Raw genomic sequence first — 20283 nt, forward strand, 5'->3', positions numbered from 1 at the left:
CAAGTAATTAATTAAACTGGAATTTCGATTTTTATAAAGCACTGCTACTTACCTTTACTCTTGAGCATCCCCAGAGTAATTTGAAATAGCACAAGAGAGCCATCAAGAAAAAAGACATCCCAAATGCGAAGAAGGATTTTCATATGAACTACAGAAGCAAAAAGTGTGAGGAACCAATGAAGAGTGATGAGGCTCAGCTCTATATCATGTTCCTTAAGTGCCATGTCCACATCTGGTAGATAATTCACAATGAGGGCACGAAGTACCCTCTGGTCTGCCTGGATTCCTGAAATTAATTTACAAGTGATGAGAAACCAAATATTCGTGCTTAAATGAGTTATTAGGATTTGAGTCTCTGAATAAGATTAGTAGAAACATTTTATGAAATATCTGCCAGTTGCTTGCTGTTCGTTTTCAACTAACAAACTACTAAAAGTTTATTTTATTACTAAATTATAGAATATGTATCAACTTCAATAGTTCTAATATGAAAACAATGTCATGCAACTGAACATTTGCATTTCAGAAATGCACAAGATACTAAATAATACACAACGTCAGACGTTGACAAAATTTCAATACAAGACCACGCAACATTTCAAATGGTCCCTTTTGGTGAAGGTTCTTTTGCCATTATTTGGCTACAATTTGTACCCACCACCACAAGATATAGCAGACAACCCAATGAACTTTTTTCTCCTACTTTTCAGAATTACCTATATTCTCTCAGTTTGTGAAGAGTTATCAGAAGCTAAGGTTACAAAGCCTGCAGAAAAAGTGTACATTTTATTTCAGACAAACAATACTGTCAACTGATTGTCACTATCAGTTCAGACACTTTTCTTATTGTGAGGCAGACAGCTTTACCCTCCTGGTAAAAATATTGTCATTGCGTGTTAGCTTCACTGTCACTAAACATTTCACCTCTTTCTGAAGTGAATCATTGGCCTACTACATGTTCCTTCAAGCGAGGGAAAAGGACTAAGTTGCTTGGAGTGAGGTCCAAGCTGTAGGGAGGGTGGTTAATGATATCCCAGGGAAATTGTTTCAACAATATGCAACACCATTCTGCAACCAGCTGACAAAAAATTACAATCTCCATATACCTCTACCAGCTACTAGAGTATTTCAGCTGTAGTTAGAGGTTTTGCCCACAGAAATCAAATAACTGAGCACATTTCTTTGCAAGATCAGTTTCCCAAACAAGTTGCCATTTGTGACTACCTACAACTAGTGCTGTAGGTCATGAATGGCTATAACTCTGCGCAGTTGGCAACCACAAGTATCAGAATTACTATATACTTCTGGTGTCTAGTAGATTAAACTCCAGGAATATCGGCCTTGTAACCTTAATTTCTCATCACCCATCGTATTATTAAAAGTAGAATTTTTGTGACATTTCTTGTTCATTGATGTCTGCAAGCAAACATTCAGATTTTGAAGATATTTTAAAGCTGCTGTAGTTCGTATAAATTCAGCTGGTATGGAACAAAGTTTTGAGTGAAGTGCAGTATGGCAGCTATTAATTTAGCACCTAACTTGTGTGGATTATGTAGTTCTTTGACCAACAAACGTTTTGGGTATGTGGTTAAGGAGGGGTAGTAAAGGAAAATTCAGATGACTTAAAGCCCAGATGGTGTAACTGCCGATTACATGTTTCACTGGCTTCTTGGTACAGACCTGAAGCCTTGATAATGCTGTTTTTCTGTAGAAAAAAATATTTTTAAAGTTTTCACCTAGAATAATTTCACCTTCCCAATTTTCGTAATATCTAGTCACACCTCGCACCCATTCCCTGCTCTATAGTTCCTACTCCTGTGACATTCTCCACTATAAGACTTGCCTGATACATACACACATCACCACCTATGCCAGCCAGCTCTGTAACTAGCAAAATATGCCATCAAAGGGAGCACCACCTGTGACATACCATGTCTTGTACCAGCTGTTCAGTGAACACTGTTCAACCTACATTGGTAAGCCTATCACAAGTTGGCAGTTAGGATGAATGGGCACACACAGAGGATGTATACTGGTAATACATAATGTGAGGTGTGTTCAAAAAATTCTGGAACATTTATAATTTAACATCAATGATGTGCTGGAGTGAAATGCAGTTAGCATCCCCGCACATGTCCATGTTTAATGTGTAACTGATGGAAGTTTCACTGTTGTATGTCTATTCATTATTTTTCAATGCTGTATTGAGTAGAATTTTGTGTCACACAGTTTGCGAATTTCGAGATGGCAGAGTTAGAGGAGCAATGTCTCTACATTATATTTTGCATAAAACTCAAGATAACCTTTACAGACACACACCACATGATGTAATAAACCTTTGGTGGTGAGTGCTTAAGCCATACTTTGTGTTACAAATTCTTTACATCGTTTAAAAATGTCCAGACAGAAGTTAAAGATGACCTTCGTTCAGGACGCCTTTTGTCATCTACCGATGACACTCCTGTCAGAAATGTCAACAAAATTGTGCATGTCAGAGGCTGACTGTCCAAGAGATTGTAGCAGAATGTAAACATTTCAGTTGGATCACGACATGAAATCCTAACACAGCATCTTGGAATGCACCATGTTGCCGCCAACTTTGTCCCACGGCTCACGAGTTGAGACTAGAAAGACCCTTGTCTTGCAAACTGAAGAGCTTTTGGATCACGCAAATGAGAAAAAGATGTTCCTTAAGAGAATCTTAAATGGCGATGAGTCATTAGTCTACAGTTATGATTCTGAGACCAAGTTTCAATGTTCAAAAAGGGTTGGGAAAGGTTCTCCCAGACCAAAAAAAAAGCTCATCAGGAAAGTTCAAATGTCAAAGTCATGCCGATAGTTTTCTTTGACTTTGAAGGATTAGTTCTTCATGAATTGGTGCCACAGGGATAAACTCAACTGAAGGAACAGCCTGAAATATGGCGAGACAACTTATGGCACTTGCATCACGATAACGCACCTGCACGTTCATGGTGTGCGACTTCCGCACAAAAAACGAAATCACTGTGCTGCCTCATCCTCCATACTCTCCAGACCCGGCCCCAGTGGACTGTTTCCAAAGATGAAAACCCAACTGAAAGGATGAAGATTTGCAACAATAAAAGACGAGATAAAAGAAAATTCACAGACAGCACTCTGCGCGATCCAGAAAGAGGCATACCAAGACTGCTTCCGGAAGTGAAAGCTGCATTGGGAACAATGAAATTGTTGAGGAGAATATTTAGAAGGAGACCATCTGCAATAAGTACAAGATAAGCACAGAAAAATTCTGTGAACAAAGGTCCGGGATTTTTTGAAGAGCCCTCATATCTTTTTGCAAAGCACACTGCAACGACAGTGGTGACCTTCGTGCCTATTTCACCACATGTGCCATCTGGATTTTCCCTCCTGACACTAGTTTCCCAGAACTCCATACGTAGGAACTGGATTCACAAAATGTGTTTGGTTCTCACCACCCACCTGGCCTGAATTTACATTAATTTCTGTAGCATCAACATTTCTTTTCAATAACTATTCCTTTTCCCACTCTTCTTTTTCTATATTCTTTTTATTTTCAACCAGTCTACTTTTCTCTGCCCCTTCATCTTTCTACCACGAACAATACACTTAGCTTACCACTCATTCCCTCACAATATTTTTTCAGTAACCTATATTTTGTTTTTTACCTATCTTCCTTCTTTATGTTTTAATGTTTTCAAATCTCTTACAGTGCAGCCACCAACAATTAGTCGTTTCTTCTCATTCTATCCACTAAGTCTCTCATGGGTGAGTTCTGGACAACTAGTCCATAACGCACTATTTCCTGAACATCACTAGTCCCTTTTACATATCCATCTTCCTTTCTCTTCAACCTTCCTGCTAGAAAGGTTCAATGGCTCCAAAAACTTGCACGTCACTACATCTTGTGTATTTTCCTGCTGCTGTTGCTCCTACTAGGTGACTAGAGTATCTATCCACACTACTTTTAAGCATTTTCATGTAACTTGATACATAATGAAGACTAACAGTCATAACAAGCCAAAGCCAGACTGTCCTTGGCAGCAAGAAACAGGTAGGTAGGGGTGTGTGTGTGTGTGTGTGTGTGTGTGTGTGTGTGTGTGTGTGTGTGTGTGTGTGGAGGGGGGGGGGGTAATCTGATGAAGGCTTTTTTTGGCCAAAAGCTTACTTGTTTGACAATCTTTTTGTTGTGCCTATTCTGTGACTCAGTATCTCCACTATACGGTGATAAGTCTATCCTTTCAGTGATATTAAAACATTCCCAACAGATTTAACCAGATATTACATATCACTGAACAACGCCAACCCAAGGTGTCAACACCCCTGCACTGTAGTACAGAACAATATTTTTATTACAGCCTTACATTTGTTTATGCAATGGTATCAGTTATTCTTGTGACTAGGAGTTGGACAAAGCAGTGGGTGAAACATTGCAGAAAATCATATATCTAAAAACAAAGATGATGTAACTTACCAAACGAAAGCATTTGTATGTTGATAGACACACAAAGAAACAAAAACACACACACAAAATTTAAGCTTTCGCAACCGACAGTTGCTTCATCAGGAAAGAGGGAAGGAGAGGGAAAGATGAAAGGATGTGGGTTTTAAGGGAGAGGGTAAGGAGTCATTCCAATCCTGGGAGCGGAAAGACTTACCTTAGGGGAAAAAAAAGGACAGGTATACACTCACGCAAGCACGCACGTACGCATATCCATCCGCACATATACAGACACAAGCAGACATTTGTAAAGGCAAAGAGTTTGGGCAGAGATGTCAGTCGAGGTGGAAGTACAGAGGCAAAGATGTTGTTGAATGACAGGTGAGGTATGAGCGATGGCAACTTGAAATTAGTGGAGGTTGAGAGTATATACTGAAGGGCAAGTTCCCCATCTCCGGAGTTCTGACAGGTTGGTGTTAGTGGGAAGTATCCAGATAACCCGGACGGTGTAACACTGTGCCAAGATGTGCTGGGCGTGCACTAAGGCATGTTTAGCCACAAACACTGTCTGCCTGTGTCCATTCATGCGAATGGACAGTTTGTTGCTGGTCATTCCCACATAGAAAGCTTCACAGTGTAGGCAGGTCAGTTGGTAAATCATGCGGGTGCTTTCCCACATGGCTCTGCCTTTGATCGTGTACACCAGACTGTTCCAGCCGAGCTCCAGGGAGCCGAAGCGCTCCGGAGCGCTCACTGCGGCAGCTCGGAGCCCGCTTGGAGGGGGAAAGCGAACTCACTGCCCCCTGGCCGCATGCAGTCGCAACTGACGCAATAATCCGTGTTCAGTGACAGCATGACTAGCCGCAGGAGCCCTGTACCTCTTTGGATATTGGAGGATATCTTTCTATTCATTGAGAGGGATGGTCGTCCGCAGTGTCTTGTATGTCAAAGTATTTAATTCTGTGAAGAGGTACAATATACAACTACATTATACACGTCTTCACGCATCGCACTACGATCAGGTAGAAGGCGTTCCACACAGAAAACTGGTAGCCAGGCTTAAGAACGACATATCAGGAGATGTAAGTTTGAAAACGGTTTCGTAATAGGGAGGGTATCAAAACATGCAACATAGTTCGTGTTCTGTGATGCGTTTATAATTTTCAGGTGAATGAGAGCAGAGAAAACACTACTGAATCTGCAATTCGAGCAAGCTACAGGGTCGCTCACATCATTGCGACGAGTGGCAAGCCGTTTTCGGTGGGACCACTCATAAAATGGTGCATGGTAGCAGTTACAGAATGTTTGTTAACAAGGGAGGTGCAGGCGATTGAAAGGGTTTTCCTGTCGAAGCAAACAATGTCTCGTCGAATCCTGGGCGCCGCAGTGGATTTAGAGACACAGCTCAGGAAAAATGCGGAGAGCTTTGTTGCATTTTCGCTAGCGCTTGACGAAAGCACCGACATATCGGACTGTGCTCAGCTTGCAGTCTTTGTTCGTGGTGTCGACATGGAGCTGCAAGTAACTGAAGAACTCTTGGATGTGGTACCACTCGATTACGATGCAACAGGACGTGACATTTTTGAAGCGGTTTGTGAATCAGTGGACAATATGAATTTGCGGTGGGATAAGCTCCATTCTGTAGTGATAGACGGTGCACCACAAATGATTGGGCGTCACCAAGGTTTTGCTTCTCGTTTGAAAAATAAACTCAGGGACGACTTCGGGAAAGACATTTTGACTCTTCATTGTTTTATTCACCAAGAGGTACTGTGTGCTGAAACAATAGAGCTAGGTGGCGTAATGAAAGATGTCGTGAAGTGTGTGAATTTTGTGCGGCGTCACGGTATGAATCATAGCCAGTTCAAAGGATTCCTGAAAGATATGGAAGCGGAGTATGGGGATACCTTACCACCGTACGGTTCGTTGGCTGAGTCGGGGAAAAGTTCTTGATGTTTTCTTTGCCATTTGTGAGGAAATATCCCTTTTTCTCGAAATCAAAGGGGAAGAAATGAGTTGTCTGAAAGATATAAAATGGATATCAGACCTGGCGTTCCTAGATGACATAACTATGCATCTGAATAATTTAAATCTGTCACTGCAGGGCAAGGGCAGCTAAACATTGACAAGCACGACCAGATCAAAGCGTTCATGAAAAAGCTACGTTTATTTGAGAGGCAGATGAGTAATGGACATTTAACGTTCTTCAATCGTCTTGCTTCTTTAAAACTACCTGAAGGTACTACTTTCGGCGATTACCAAGCAAAGTTAAGGCAGCTCATCACGTCGTTTGAAACCGATTCCGAGACCTCACTAGTTTGGAAATGGAACTTACGGTTTTCAGCACTCGTTTTTCAGTTTCCCCCGATGACTTGTCATCGTCACTTCAATTCGAGATTATTGATTTGCAAAATTCAACTTTGTTGAAAGAGAGGTACTACGACACGTTGGATTACAGCAAAAAACATTTCCCAAGCTTCACAACAATGCCGCTCAGACCATGTGCATGTTTGGATATACGTATTATTGTGAGCCGCTTTTCTCAGCAATGAAAACAGTAAAAAGTAAGGAACGATCGTTTCTTCAGGATGCAACAATGAAGGCCATCCTCCGCATTAACGCTGCACACACTTTGACGCCTGATATTTCCGATCTTGTAATGAAAAGAAAATGTCAAGCTATAGAGGCCCAATAAATTTAGTATGCAATTTCTTGTAAAACAGTTGTTTCTTAGTTATTTCCTGAACATTGTATTTCCCGGTGTAGCATGTCACCACGTCGTAGCAGCTAAGAGCGTGAGGTTGTCGATCTTGTAAGACGCAGCTGGCACATCAAAACGCTTGCCTTGCCGCCTGCCTCAGCCAGCAGTGCCACGTGCCGGCCCACTTGACTGGTCACAGCGAGCGACACGGCTCCCTGGAGCAGGGAGCGCTCCGCGGTTCACCACGGAGCCGACGAGCAGGAACAGCCTGGTGTACACCTTCCGGGTTACAGAACTGGAGTAGGTGGTGGTAGGAGGGTGCATGGGACATGTATTACACCGGGGGCGGTTACAAGGGTAGGAGCCAGAGGGTAGGGAAGGTGGTTTGGGGATTTCATAGGGATGAACTAAGACTTTACGAAGGTTAGGTGGACGGTGGAAAGACACTCTTGGTGGAGTGGAGAGGATTTCATGAAGGATGGATCTCATTTCAGGGCAGGATTTGAGGAAGTCGTATCCCTGCTGGAGAGCCACATTCAGAGTCTGATCCAGTCCCGGAAAGTATCCTGTCACAAGTGGGGCACTTTTGGGGTTCTTCTGTGCGAGGTTCTGGGTTTGAGGAGATGAGGAAGTGGCTCTGGTTATTTGCTTCTGTACCAGGTCGGGAGGGTAGTTGCGGGATGTAAAAGCTGTTTTCAGGTTGTTGGTGTAATGGTTCAGGGATTCCGGACTGGAGCAGATTCGTTTGCCACAAAGACCTAGGCTGTAGGGAAGGGACCGTTTGATATGAAGTGGGTGGCAGCTGTCATAATGGAGGTACTGTTGCTTGTTGGTGGATTTGATGTGGACGGATGTGTGAAGCTGGCTATTGAACAGATGGAGGTCAATGTCAAGGAAAGTGGCATGGGGTTTGGAGTAGGACCAGGTGGATCTGACGGAACCAAAGGAGTTGAGGTTGGAGAGGAAATTCTGGAGTTGTTCTTCACTGTGAGTCCAGATCCTGAAGATGTCATCAATGAATCTGTACCAAACTTTTGGTTGGCAGGCCTGGGTAACCAAGGCGGCTTCCTCTAAGCGACCCATAAATAGGTTGGAGTATGAGGGGGGCCATCCTGGTACCCATGGCTGTTCCCTTTAATTGTTGGTTTGTCTGGCCTTCGAAAGTGAAGGAGTTTTGAGTCGGGATCAAGTACCACGGTAGTGGAACCCTTGTCCGCCGGAAGAATGACGATGGATCGGTCAGCCTTCAGATCACGGATAGCCTGGGCTTCAGCAGTGGTGATGTTGGGAGTAGGATTAAGGTTTTTCAAGGAGGATTGAGAGGCAAGGCTGGAAGTGAGAAATTCCTGGAAGGTTTGGAGAGGGTGATTTTGAGAAAGAGGAGGTGGGTCCCACTGTGTTTTTTTTTGTTTTTTTTTTTTTTTGTTTGTGGTTTTAGGGCGCAAAACTTCTATGGTCATTAGCGCCCAGCCCGTGACGTAGGAAACAGGAAAAAAACGAAATTTAAAATCAGCAGCAAGGGGAACAAAGTCATAAAATTTGAGAAACTAAAGGCAGAAGGAATGCTTAAAAATCCACTATAGAAAGGGGTTGGTTGTCCCCCCCCCCCCCCCCCCCCCAAAAAAAAAAAAAAAAAAGAAAAAAAAAAAAAAAAATCATATCAAATGACTGAGGTCATTTCACTGTCACTAATAAACTGTAGAACGCGGTCAGCTGAGCGCGTGTCATCTGCTAAAATCAACGATAGATCAGGCGATAGCTGTAGACGGGAGCGTAACGGATAAAAATAGGGGCACTCAATTAAAAGGTGTCTGACCGTCCACAGCTGAGAGCAGTGGGGACAGAGTGGGGGAGGATCACCGCTTAAAAGATGTCGATGGCTAAAAAGACAGTGCCCTATCCGGAGTCTAGCTAAAATTACCTCCTCCCGACGACGCATTCGGGAGGAAGAGGTCCAAGCGCAAGGAAGGGCTTTCACTTCCCGCAATTTATTATGGGGAAGTGTTGACCAATGCGCATGCCATAAATGAGCAACTTGGCGACATAAACCGCTCCGTAGATCGGTAAACGGAAGAGACTGAATAGCTGGCCGAGGAAGAGAGACTGCAGCCTTGGCCGCTATATCGGCCGCCTCATTCCCACAGATACCAGCATGTCCCGGGAGCCAGAGGAACGCCACCGAGACGCCCCCCAGGTGGAGCAAGCGCAGACAGTCCTGAATCCGGTGGACCAAAGGGTGCACAGGGTAAAGAGCTTGGAGACTGAGGAGAGAGCTGAGCGAATCTGAGCAGATAACGTACTGTATCCGCTGATGGCGGCGGATATAGTGGACAGCCTGGAGAACAGCGTAAAGCTCCGCAGTATAAACCGAACACTGGTCGGGAAGCCGAAAGTGATTTGGGGTTTCGCCAACAATATAGGCACTCCCTACACCTAACGATGTTTTCGAGCCGTCGGTGTAAATAAATGTGGTGTCCGTCATTTGTGCACATAGAGCAGCAAATGCCTGACGATAAACAAGTGAAGGGGTACCATCCTTGGGAAATCGACACAGGTCACAGAGCAGGCAGATCCGGGGATGGAGACAAAGCGGTGCTCTACCCCAAGTTGTCAAGAAGGTTTTAGGAAAGCGGAAGGAAAGAGAATGGAGCAGTTGACGGAAGCGGACTCCCAGTGGTAGTAGGGAGGAGGGGCGGCCTGCATACCCTACATCAAAGGAGGCATCGAAAAAAATGTCATGGGCTGGATTAGCAGGCATGGAAGACAGATGGCTAGCATAACGACTCAGAAGGACTGCTCACCGATTGGACAGTGGAGGTTCAGCAGTCTCAGCATAAAGGCTTTCCACAGGGCTGGTGTAAAAAGCTCCAGACACTAAACATAATCCATGGTGGTGGATAGAGTCGAGACGCCGAAGAATAGACAGCCGAGCAGAGGAGTAGACTATGCTTCCATAGTCCAATTTCGAGCACACTAAGGCGCGATAGAGGCGGAGAAGGACCACTCGGTCCGCTCCCCAGGAGGTACCATTCAGGACACGGAGGGTGTTGAGGGATCGCAGACAGCGAGCCGAAAGATAGGAAACGTGGGAGGACCAGCACAGTTTTCTGTCAAACATAAGACCCAAGAATTTAGCGACGTCTGAAAACGGAAGGTTGACAGGACCTAGACGTAAGGAGGGCAGAAGAAACTCCTTATGTCGCCAAAAATTAACACAAACGGTCTTACTGGGAGAAAAACGGAAGCTGGTTTCGATGCTCCAAGAGTGGAGGCGATCGAGACATCCTTGAAGACGTCGTTCAAGAAGGCTGGTCGATTAAGAGCTGTAGTAGATCGCAAAATCGTCCACAAAGAGGGAGCCCGAGACATCGGGAAGGAGACAATCCATAATTGGATTTATGGCAATGGCAAACAGTACAACACTCAGCACGGAGCCCTGGGGTACCCCGTTTTCTTGGGAGAAAGTACGGGAGAGAGTAGTGTTCACCCACACCCTAAATGTGCGCTCTGCCATAAATTCGCGATGAAAAAGGGGCAGCCGACCTCGAAAGCCCCAAGAGAACAGCGTGCGGAGGATGCCTGTCCTCCAACAGGTATCGTATGCTCTCCAGATCAAAAAATATTGCTACTGTTTGGCGTTTCTGGAGAAAATTGTTCGTGATATAAGTGGAGAGGGCAACAAGATGGTCAACTGCAGAACGATGCTTTCAGAATCCGCATTGGGCAGGTGTTGAAAGACTGCGGGATTCCAGCCACCAAGCTAAACAGTGATTCACCATATGCTCCAATACCTTACAGACACTACTCGTGAGAGAAATGGGGAGGGGAGATGTTTGTCCTTTCCAGGTTTCGGAACAGGAACGACGATAGCTTCCCGCCATCGTCTGGGAAAAGTACTGTCTGTCCAAATTGGATTATAAAGGCGAAGGAGGTAACGCAGACTATGGGTTGATAAATGCAGCAACATTTGGACGTGGATACCATCCGGTCCTGGGGCGGAGGAGCGAGAAGAAGAGAGTGCATGTTGGAGTTCCCGCATGGAGAAAACAGTATTGTAGCTTTCGCGATTTTGAGAGGAGAAAGCAAGAGGTCGCACTTCCGCTGCACGTTTCTTCGGGAGAAACGCTGGTGGGTAATGTGAAGAGCTCGAAATCTCAGCAAAGTGCTGACCCAATGAGTTAGAAATTGCGACAGGGTCCACTAATGTATCATGCGCGACAGTGAGCCCAGAGACCGGGGAGAAACTAGGCGTGCCTGAGAACTGTCAAAGCCGACTCCAAACTTCCGAGGAGGGAGTGAAGGTATTAAATGAGCTAATAAAGAATTTCCAGCTTGTCTTCTTGCTATTGCGGATGACACGACGGCATCGCGCCCGGAACTGCTTATAGCGGATACAGTTGGCCAAAGTAGGATGGTGGCGGAAAACGCGGAGAGCACATCACCGCTCACGTATTGCGTCAAGGCATGCCTCGTTCCACCAAGGAACTGGGGGGCGACGGGGCAATTCGGAGGTGCGTGGTATTGAACGTTCCGCAGCTGTAAGAATAACGTCGGTAATATGTGTGACCTCATCGTCGATGCTGGGAAAGTGACGGTCATCGAATGTCGCTAGAGACGAAAAAAGTGTCCAGTTGGCTTGGGCAAACTTCCAGCGTCAGCGTCACGGGCGCATATATGGCAGTTGAGGCTGCAGTCAAAGGACACATGGAAAGTGGTCACTCGAGTGTGTATCATCGAGGGCGAACCATTCGAAGCGCCGAGCTAGCGGAACAGTACCAACCGCAAGGTCCAAATGAGAGAAATTTGTCGTGGAGGCAGACAAAAATGTAGGGACCCCAGTGTTGAGGCAAACTAGATCCGCTTGGTGGAAGACGTCTAGCAATAGTGAGCCACGTGGACAAGGATGTGGAGATCCCCAAAGCGGGTGGTGGGCATTGAAGTCCCCCAACCAGCAAATAGAGGGGTGGAAGCTGACAAAGAAGATGAAGGAGATCAGCTCGTGCCATTGGTGTGGACGATGGAATGTATATAGTACAAAGAGAGAACGTGTATCCAGAAAGGGAAAGACGGACGGCGACAGCTTGGAAGGAAGTGTAAGTGGATTAGGTGATAATGGAGAGTATCATGGAGAAGAATCATGAGTCCTCCATGGGCTGGAGTGCCTTCAACAGAAGGGAGATCAAATCGGACGGACTGAAAATGGGGGAGAACAAAGCGGGCATGGGGATGCAGCTTTGTTTCCTGAAGACAGAAGATGACCGGCGAGTAGGATCATAAGAGGATCGACAATTCATCCCGATTGGCTCGAATGCCGCGGATATTCCAGTGGATAACGGCCATAGGGTGAACAGAAAATGGAGGAATGTGACCAAGGTTGCTGTCAATTCAACGACTGCTCAGAGCTTGCGACCGACAGCATGGAATGGCATTCAGCTGAAGGCAGAAGATCCTGATCCATAGGTTGTTCAGGAGCAGCTCCTGCCACCAGCGATCGGCCGGTTGATCGGCTGCCAGCAGTGTGCCTCGGCGACACAGAAGACGGCCGAGGGCGGTTTCCGCCAGGTGGTGCTGTAGATGGGACACGCCTTGGCGGAGAAGGAGATGAACTGGGTTTCTTCGTAGCCTTCTTGGAAGTATGATGTTTAGATGAAGGAGGAACCGATGGTTGTGAAGTTGGGGTACGTAAAAAATCTTCACGAGTATGCTCTTTTTTCGAAGTCTTGGTGTCTGACTTTTGGGCTCGAGATTTAGCAGAACGCGACGAAGGATGAGCCAGAGAGTGGGCAGGTGAAAGTGGCGAGGTTGAACGGGCGATCTTTGCGCTGGCCGATCTGACGACCGTGGCACTAAAGGTGAGGTCGCAAGTCTGCGTGGTCACCTCCTTTGTTGGCCGAGGAGAAGCAAGGACAGTGCTGTATTTTCCTGTCTGAGGCACGGTGGGCTGTCGACTGGCGAATAATTTTCGAGCAGCAAAGGTCGACACCTTTTCCTTCACTCTGATTTCCTGGATGAGCTTTTCGTCTTTAAAAACAGGGCAATCTCAAGAGGAAGCAGCGTGGTCACCCATATAGTTGATGCAGCGAGGGGATGGAGGTGGACAAGCACCCTCATGGGCGTCCTTGCCACACGTAACACACTTGGCCGGATTGGAACAGGACTGGCTGGTGTGATTGAACCGCTGACACCGATAGCAACGCGTAGGGTTTGGGACGTAAGGGCGAACGGAAATTATCTCATAGCCTGCTTTGATTTTTGAGGGGAGTTGAACTTTGTCAAATGTCAAGAAGACACTGCTGGTTGGAATGATGTTCGTGTCAACCCTTTTCATAACTCTATGAACAGCCGTTACGCCCTGGTCAGACAGGTAGTGCTGAATTTCGTCGTCAGACAATCCATCGAGGGAGCGTGTATAAACGACTTCACACGAGGAATTTAAAGTACGGTGCGGTTCCACCCGGATAGCGAGGTGTGGAGAACTGAAGTACGCAGCAATTTTTGTGCCTGGAGGGCACTGACCATTTCTAACAACAAGGTGCCATTCCGTAATCTGGAACAAGACTTTACAGGACCTGCAATTGCGTCGACACCTTTCTGGATAATGAAAGGGTTGACTGTGGAGAAGTCGTGACCTTCATCAGACCGAGAAACAACAAGGAACTGTGGCAACGATGGAAGAACTGTCTGTGGCTGAGACTCAATGAACTTACGCTTGTGAGCGGACAGAGTGGAAGGTGAGGAAACCATTGCGGAAGAATCCCCCATGATTACCGGCGTCTCCGATGGCGCGCTCCTCCCTTGTGGGGGCCCTCTCTGAGGGCACTCCCGCCTTAGGTGATTGTTCACACCTCAGGTCACACCTCCCGACAAACGGACGCAGGGACCAATCGGCACTTTCGGAAGGTATCAGCTCGGGTAATCACCCCTCCCTGGGCCTGGCCGTTACCAGGGGGTACGTACGTGTCCTACTTGTCTACCCGGGGCGGGGAATTACGCGTTACCCCGTCACCGGCTACGCACGAAAATGCGTGGGTCGGCCTTCAGACACGCACAGGGAGAAAGAAAGAGAAAGGGGAAAAACATAGAAAGGGAAAGGAAAGAAGAGGGGTCTCAAACACCGCAGCAGAGAAAAGGGTAAAGAGAAGAGGTAAGGAAAAGAGAAGGACAAAGGGAGGATGAAGACATACAAGCAGAGAAGGCGAAGAATGTGTGACATTTACGAGTGTCCGTCTCCGGACGTAGGCACAAACCATACTCCCAGAGGGGGAGAAAGGGAAGGAAAGAGCCAGAGGTGAGGGGAGGGGAGGGGGGGGCCAAGATGGGGGGATAGGGAAGGATGCGGAAAAGGAAGGTATGCAGCCCGGAAAGGAAGGAAGGCCACATTAGCTCGGGATCCCATGCTCGCTACGCACGTATCCACAAAAGAGTTGTGGACCCCCTGGGGGGAGGGCTGAAGGTGATGCCTTTGGATAGGACAGAGGTTTCGGATTGGGAGAGAGGTTTGGAGGAAAGGTTAACTACTGAATTAGGGTGTTGTGGTTCCAGAATGTGTTGATTAGAATTTTGAGGTTTTGGGGGGAGTGGAGCTGGAAGTGGGAGATTGAGCAGATGGGAGAGACTGGGTCTGTGTGCAATTAGAGGAGGTTGAGGTTTGCTGGAAAGGTTGTGGAGGGTGAGTGAGTTGCCTTTCCGGAGGTGGGAAACCAAGAGATTAGATAGTTTTTTGAGGTGGAGGGTGGCATGCAGGAGATCAATTACATAAATACAAATTTCCAAAATCAGGTCTTTGGTAGGAATGTTTCCCTTTTTCTATTTGGAGCAAAGATGAATTTTGCCTAACATACAAGAATAGTGGAGATTCAAGTTTATACACACAAAAATTGTAAGTGTGGATTGTGGAAAGCACATACCTATGAGTGTGGAAGAGTAGTACGAGGCTGGAAGCAAATCTTCAACAATAGCACACATCATCCAAAATGCATCTTCTTCCTCCATCAGTAACAGCAGAGATGATACTATCATACCAGTTCCTTGACAGTAGCTAAAGAAAACATGAACTTATAAATTACAGAAAATAAATCAGAAGATGCAGAAAATCAAGGTATGTAGTAAATTAAGTTATGGCTCACATAAAAAATTCACAATTTCAAAGTACAAGATGTTCACTGCCTGTTTAACATCCTCTTCCACATATCGACTCAAGAGTGGAAACTGGCACATGCCAAACCACAAACTTAAATTATACAATCTGTAAGGAAGATCATTTACAACCAGCTGTGATTATTCTTACAAATTAAGGATTACAAATCCTGGAAGCCAAGACAGCAAAAAAAATTTTATTGTGATTATTAGTTTTAGCTACACGAGCCATCTTTAGGGTTTTTTTTTTGTACTTGCCACAATGACTTGACACATCGCTGTAAAATTTTGAATGATAACATTCACACAAAACGTGTAGGTGGAATAATTTGATCACTCGCCTCCAACATTGACAATGTCAACAAACATGATAATTGTTATTAAAGTATCACATTGCCTGAAGAAACATTATCAGGCACTGACTTTTGCTCTAATTTAATAGAGTTACTTTCAATGTGTAATGTAAAAAATTATAATAAAAGTTCACACAAACATACACACAGAGGCCATTTGAACTAGTTAAGAAAAATGTGTGTATGTGAAAGATTGTGGGAAGTCTGTAATGACAGGACACTTTTCCAAATCAGAGCCACATACTATCACTGAAGTCTGATGGAACTCAGAGACATGGAATGCGAAAAGGTGATCAAAACTACGTGCAGTTCATATTCGACCAACTTACCACAAAATTATTTCAGTTAAGTGTCCAAACAAATGTGTGTTTGGATCAGATTACATTCAGAGAGTATTTAAAATTCAACCAAGGAAAATGTCCTTAAATAAAACATTAAGAACAGAAGAAGTAATGTTTGGTTATTTTCCCATTTTAGCAATTCACATCTGCTGCCAGTCATCAGTATTATTCAGAAAGTATGAGGATCATGCAATTTAACTGGATGCACTGTCAGCTGTGGAGCTGTTTTTTTAAAAGAAATTTCATATGAAACTAACTTTTGAGTTTGCAAGATTCCAGTGACGAATTCACATAGTCAATATTACAAACAATTGGTACATTAAGCATGCAGAAAGTAAGGTTAGATGTATGACAAATTAAATGTCAATATTATACTTAAAAAAAAAAAAAAAACCAACAACATTAAAACTGAACCAGACTAAAGATCTAGATTTGAGTCACTCATTAGTAACTTTGAACCAACCAAGAACAACTTGCAGCTTTAGTCAGTATTTTACAGTAACAAATTATAGATAAAATTCACTTGCATCAATGAAGGAATTACAGAGAATAATCAGAGCACTGCCTGTAAGAGGCACAGACTGGGTTTTAAGTCAAGTCTGGCACACAGTTCAGCAAATGATTGGATACAAGCTAAGTTTACTGGTACATCATGTTGACAGGTAAGATGATATTGTTAAGCAGTCTTCACAGAAACTTGCACAAACAGCAGAGAGAGAGAGAGAGAGAGAGAGAGAGAGAGAGAGAGAGAGAGAGAGAGAGATTGAGATTTTATAAACCTATGTTAATTGGTCCATCAGAAAACTGATATAGCAGTAGAAGTGTCTAGAACAGACCCAGGGATGAGGTTAAGAAAGCCGATTAATGTGCAGAGACGTAGATCACACTACTACTAAGTTGTTAATAATCAGACTTGTTTTCATCAAACAGTTGTCTAGTTTCACTGCACTTAGTTTTGGACTTTAGCAGATCAAACCCAGTATACACAAGTTATTCCTTTCATCTATAATTTAATAATACTAAGCACACACTTTTAGAAGAGTTAAGGAAGACAAATTCAATATATAGCATTTATAGATTTAGAGTTTACATTTGACATTGTGTATGAACACCGTCTGAAGCTTTGAAGTTATCAGGGAATACATACAGGAAGGGAAACGTTCCCAACAAATTTTACAGAAACCAGATTTTAATTATTAGAATACGAACATGTGAAGGTGGTAGCATCTGAAAGTACAACAGGGCTTTAGCTTATAACCACATTATTTAATATGTACACACAGCAAGCAGTGATTGAAAATAAGGAGAAAATTGAAAAAGGGGTTAGCATTTAGCAATAAGAAAACCGGAGGTTTGCCAAAAATTGTAATGCTGTCAGACAGCAAAGGACTGATTCAGTAGAACTGAAGGGCCATCTTGGACAGAGGTTATAAGAAGAATGTCAAAAGCAAAATGAAGCTAGCGGACTGTAACCAAATTAGATCAGATGGGTCTGAGGGTAGTTTAATAGAAAATGGGACAGGACAGCAGATGAGTTTTTCTACGAGTTTTTCTGTTCAGGCAGCAAAATAACTGAAGTGGAGAGGATATAAAATGTAGAAGCAATAGCAATACCAATATTTGTGGAAAAAATGTTAAACAATAGCTCTTTTAAAAAATTATACCTCACTTATACGTATTTCAGCACTGATATTCAATTATTTGGCCACTAAAAAGCACCTGATCCTACACTTTTAGCCCGACTGTCTTGCTTTTATTTGAGGTGGTTGCCACTAGATATTTTCTTTACTGTTTGCAGCTTTCCATATTTAACAAAATGTACACTTTCATACTTTGTTCGGTACACTCGCTCACGCTCGTTGCAGTCCAAGAAATACTTCGACTGTGCTCCATGGTTTCTGTTCACAGGAAACCACTGTGAAATACAGGGTCTGACTTCATAGATACACAGAAACTAAGAAATGACAAAGTTTCAGGATGTTTCAGTCACAGTCTAGTGCATGAGTATACTCACGATTTTATTAATGGTGAGCTTGAAAAATTTTTAACTAATTATTTTGAGCTTTAAAAGCTATCTTTATGTGTGTATATGTAAAGTCATTTCTTACAGGATTTTTTCCAGTAATAAAAGAAAAACTATGTTTTGGAACACAATTTGAGAAAACAATTTGTTAGGGGGTTTAATGTGGATGATAGTTAATATAGGAAGATAATAGGAACTAATGAAATGTGATTTTACAGACTGCTGACTACTAGATGAGTAGATTGACTGCTTAGTGAGGGATTACTGAAAGAAAGTTACAAAGCACAAGGGATGCTGATAATACATATCCTAAGACACAAAGGAATAGTTAACTCTGTAACTTAGGTGAAGGAGCATGGGTAAAATTGCAGAGTGAAACCAAGGCCAAACTACCTTGAGAAGGTCTTTATGGACATAGCAGCAGTTATGTACAGATGAACAATTTGGTGTAGGGTAGACTACAGAGGAAATCTAGTGTGCACACAACATGCACGTGGAACTTACGGGCACGCAGCATCAAGGTTATCAGTGCTTTTACATGTATTAAAAGAAACAAATGAGGATAAAGTAACCACAATTGTTCTCACACAGTGAGAAGGAAGCCTATAAAATGACAATCATTCACTCAATCCCACCTCACTCACAAGGACCTACACATTCGCTCTATCTCACAGGCCTTAATACGATGGCGAAAGGTGAAAGGTGCTAAACATGGATGAAAACAGAAGTAAAACCACATAAAGAGATAACAGAAAGGCACAGGGAAATGTTACTGGCTGACCACTTACAAAGATCCAGTCATCCCTGTTATCCCATTAAGAAAATCTCTCCAAATTTTGTGGAAACAAGTTGCACAAATTACAAAACCTTAAAACTAACCACATTTGTTTCAATGACATTTAAAATAGAGGGCGAATCTGACACTGCTCTCTTGTCTGAAAATAAAATAGTCTGATAAAATGTGGCGCACAGTGAACTTCTGTACACCACAAGCACGATGCATTGACAAGTCGTCGTGCCAGAGCAAGAAGCCATGCACCACAGAATTGTTGCCTATGCAAAGACAAGTAGGAAGGACCTAACCCATCTTTGTGGCTGGAAGGAGGTGTGCCATGGCCACCTAGTGGGCTTTACTAGATGCACCTTATTATCAGTCTTTTCCAGCTGCTCATCTTCCCTTCAACACAAAACTCTGTACATCAAAAGTGAGGCGGTAGCATTCACACTGGACTAACTGAGGATCGTAACACGTATCCTTGGCTGCTGCACCTGCCATTTCATTCCACACAATAACTGTATGCCCTGGTATCCAACATAAATATGCCTCCTTCACCAGCTGTTGTAGTGAAGGACACAGAGAGAAACTTAACAGACAACGAATTTAGCACTTTAAGCACATCTCACCTGCTCCAGTGACCACAAGATCACTTAATGTTCGGCGTCGATTACAGTAAAGTCTTGAGGTAGTCTGACCTTAAGGGCACACTCAGGGAAACAAATAGAGCAACCAACGCAGTCTGCCTGTTTCGACCCATCCACAAAGACCGCTGTACAGTTATGGTGCTCAGTTAAAAAATTGCATAAATAAAGTATTAGAAACACATGCAGGTGTGTAATCTCTCCTGTACTGCACTAAATTCAAAATTACCATGGGCCTCTGTAGTGAACATCGTGACACGAGGTTAAAACCCTAGATTTGGGGTTGGACGTGCTCCACAGACCCCAGCACATGCTGGATGCAGATCCCAAATGGCCTTGTTGCTTGCGGACAATGAGAGACAAGACAAGGTTTGCCAGAAGTGGATGAGCAACAGTAAGATATATAGGTGAATCCAGAACTGTGAAGATATTTTAAGTCTGACGCACCATAAGGAGCTGCCACTAAATGATGACTGGCGATTCCCCAGCCTCAGCACAGCGACTAGTTACAGGAATGGTCCTGTAAGCACCCAAAGCCAGTCTAAACCCTCACAGTGGATAGTGTCAAACTTCAAGTAAGAAGGCTTCACTGACCCATACCCCACATCCACAGTCGAGCCATGAAGGCACAAAAGTCCTATAAAACTGGAGCAGACGCATCCTGTCTGCTCCCAAGACCTGTGGCTAAGGCATTTTATAATATCCAGTGCCTTCTGGGTTCTGGCTTCCAGGTCTATGAAAATAAAAACAAAAATATGACAAGAATGATGAAAATGCGAGCACAAGCACACAAGGTGGGAGCACAAGCACAGTGCCAACTTTTAACTTAGATTGCCGATATAGGAAAGACCATACGAAGACGGGGAGTTGGG

The 20283-nt window shown here is 44.1% G+C and overlaps 1 protein-coding gene across 1 annotated transcript in view; it reads right to left on the bottom strand.

Annotated features, from left to right (window-relative positions):
• Positions 1 to 20283, bottom strand: part of LOC126480830 (small G protein signaling modulator 3 homolog) — a 166414-nt gene that overhangs the window by 130291 nt on the left and 15840 nt on the right. The window contains exons 6-7 of the mRNA XM_050104174.1: positions 15047 to 15177; positions 53 to 286 (exon numbers count right to left, since the gene is read on the bottom strand). Of these exons, the coding sequence (XP_049960131.1) occupies positions 53 to 286; positions 15047 to 15177 (365 nt within the window). The remainder of the gene's footprint in view (positions 1 to 52; positions 287 to 15046; positions 15178 to 20283) is intronic.

Source organism: Schistocerca serialis, chromosome 5 (genome assembly GCF_023864345.2).
Source record: "Schistocerca serialis cubense isolate TAMUIC-IGC-003099 chromosome 5, iqSchSeri2.2, whole genome shotgun sequence".
Classification (NCBI taxonomy): Eukaryota; Metazoa; Arthropoda; class Insecta; order Orthoptera; family Acrididae; genus Schistocerca; species Schistocerca serialis.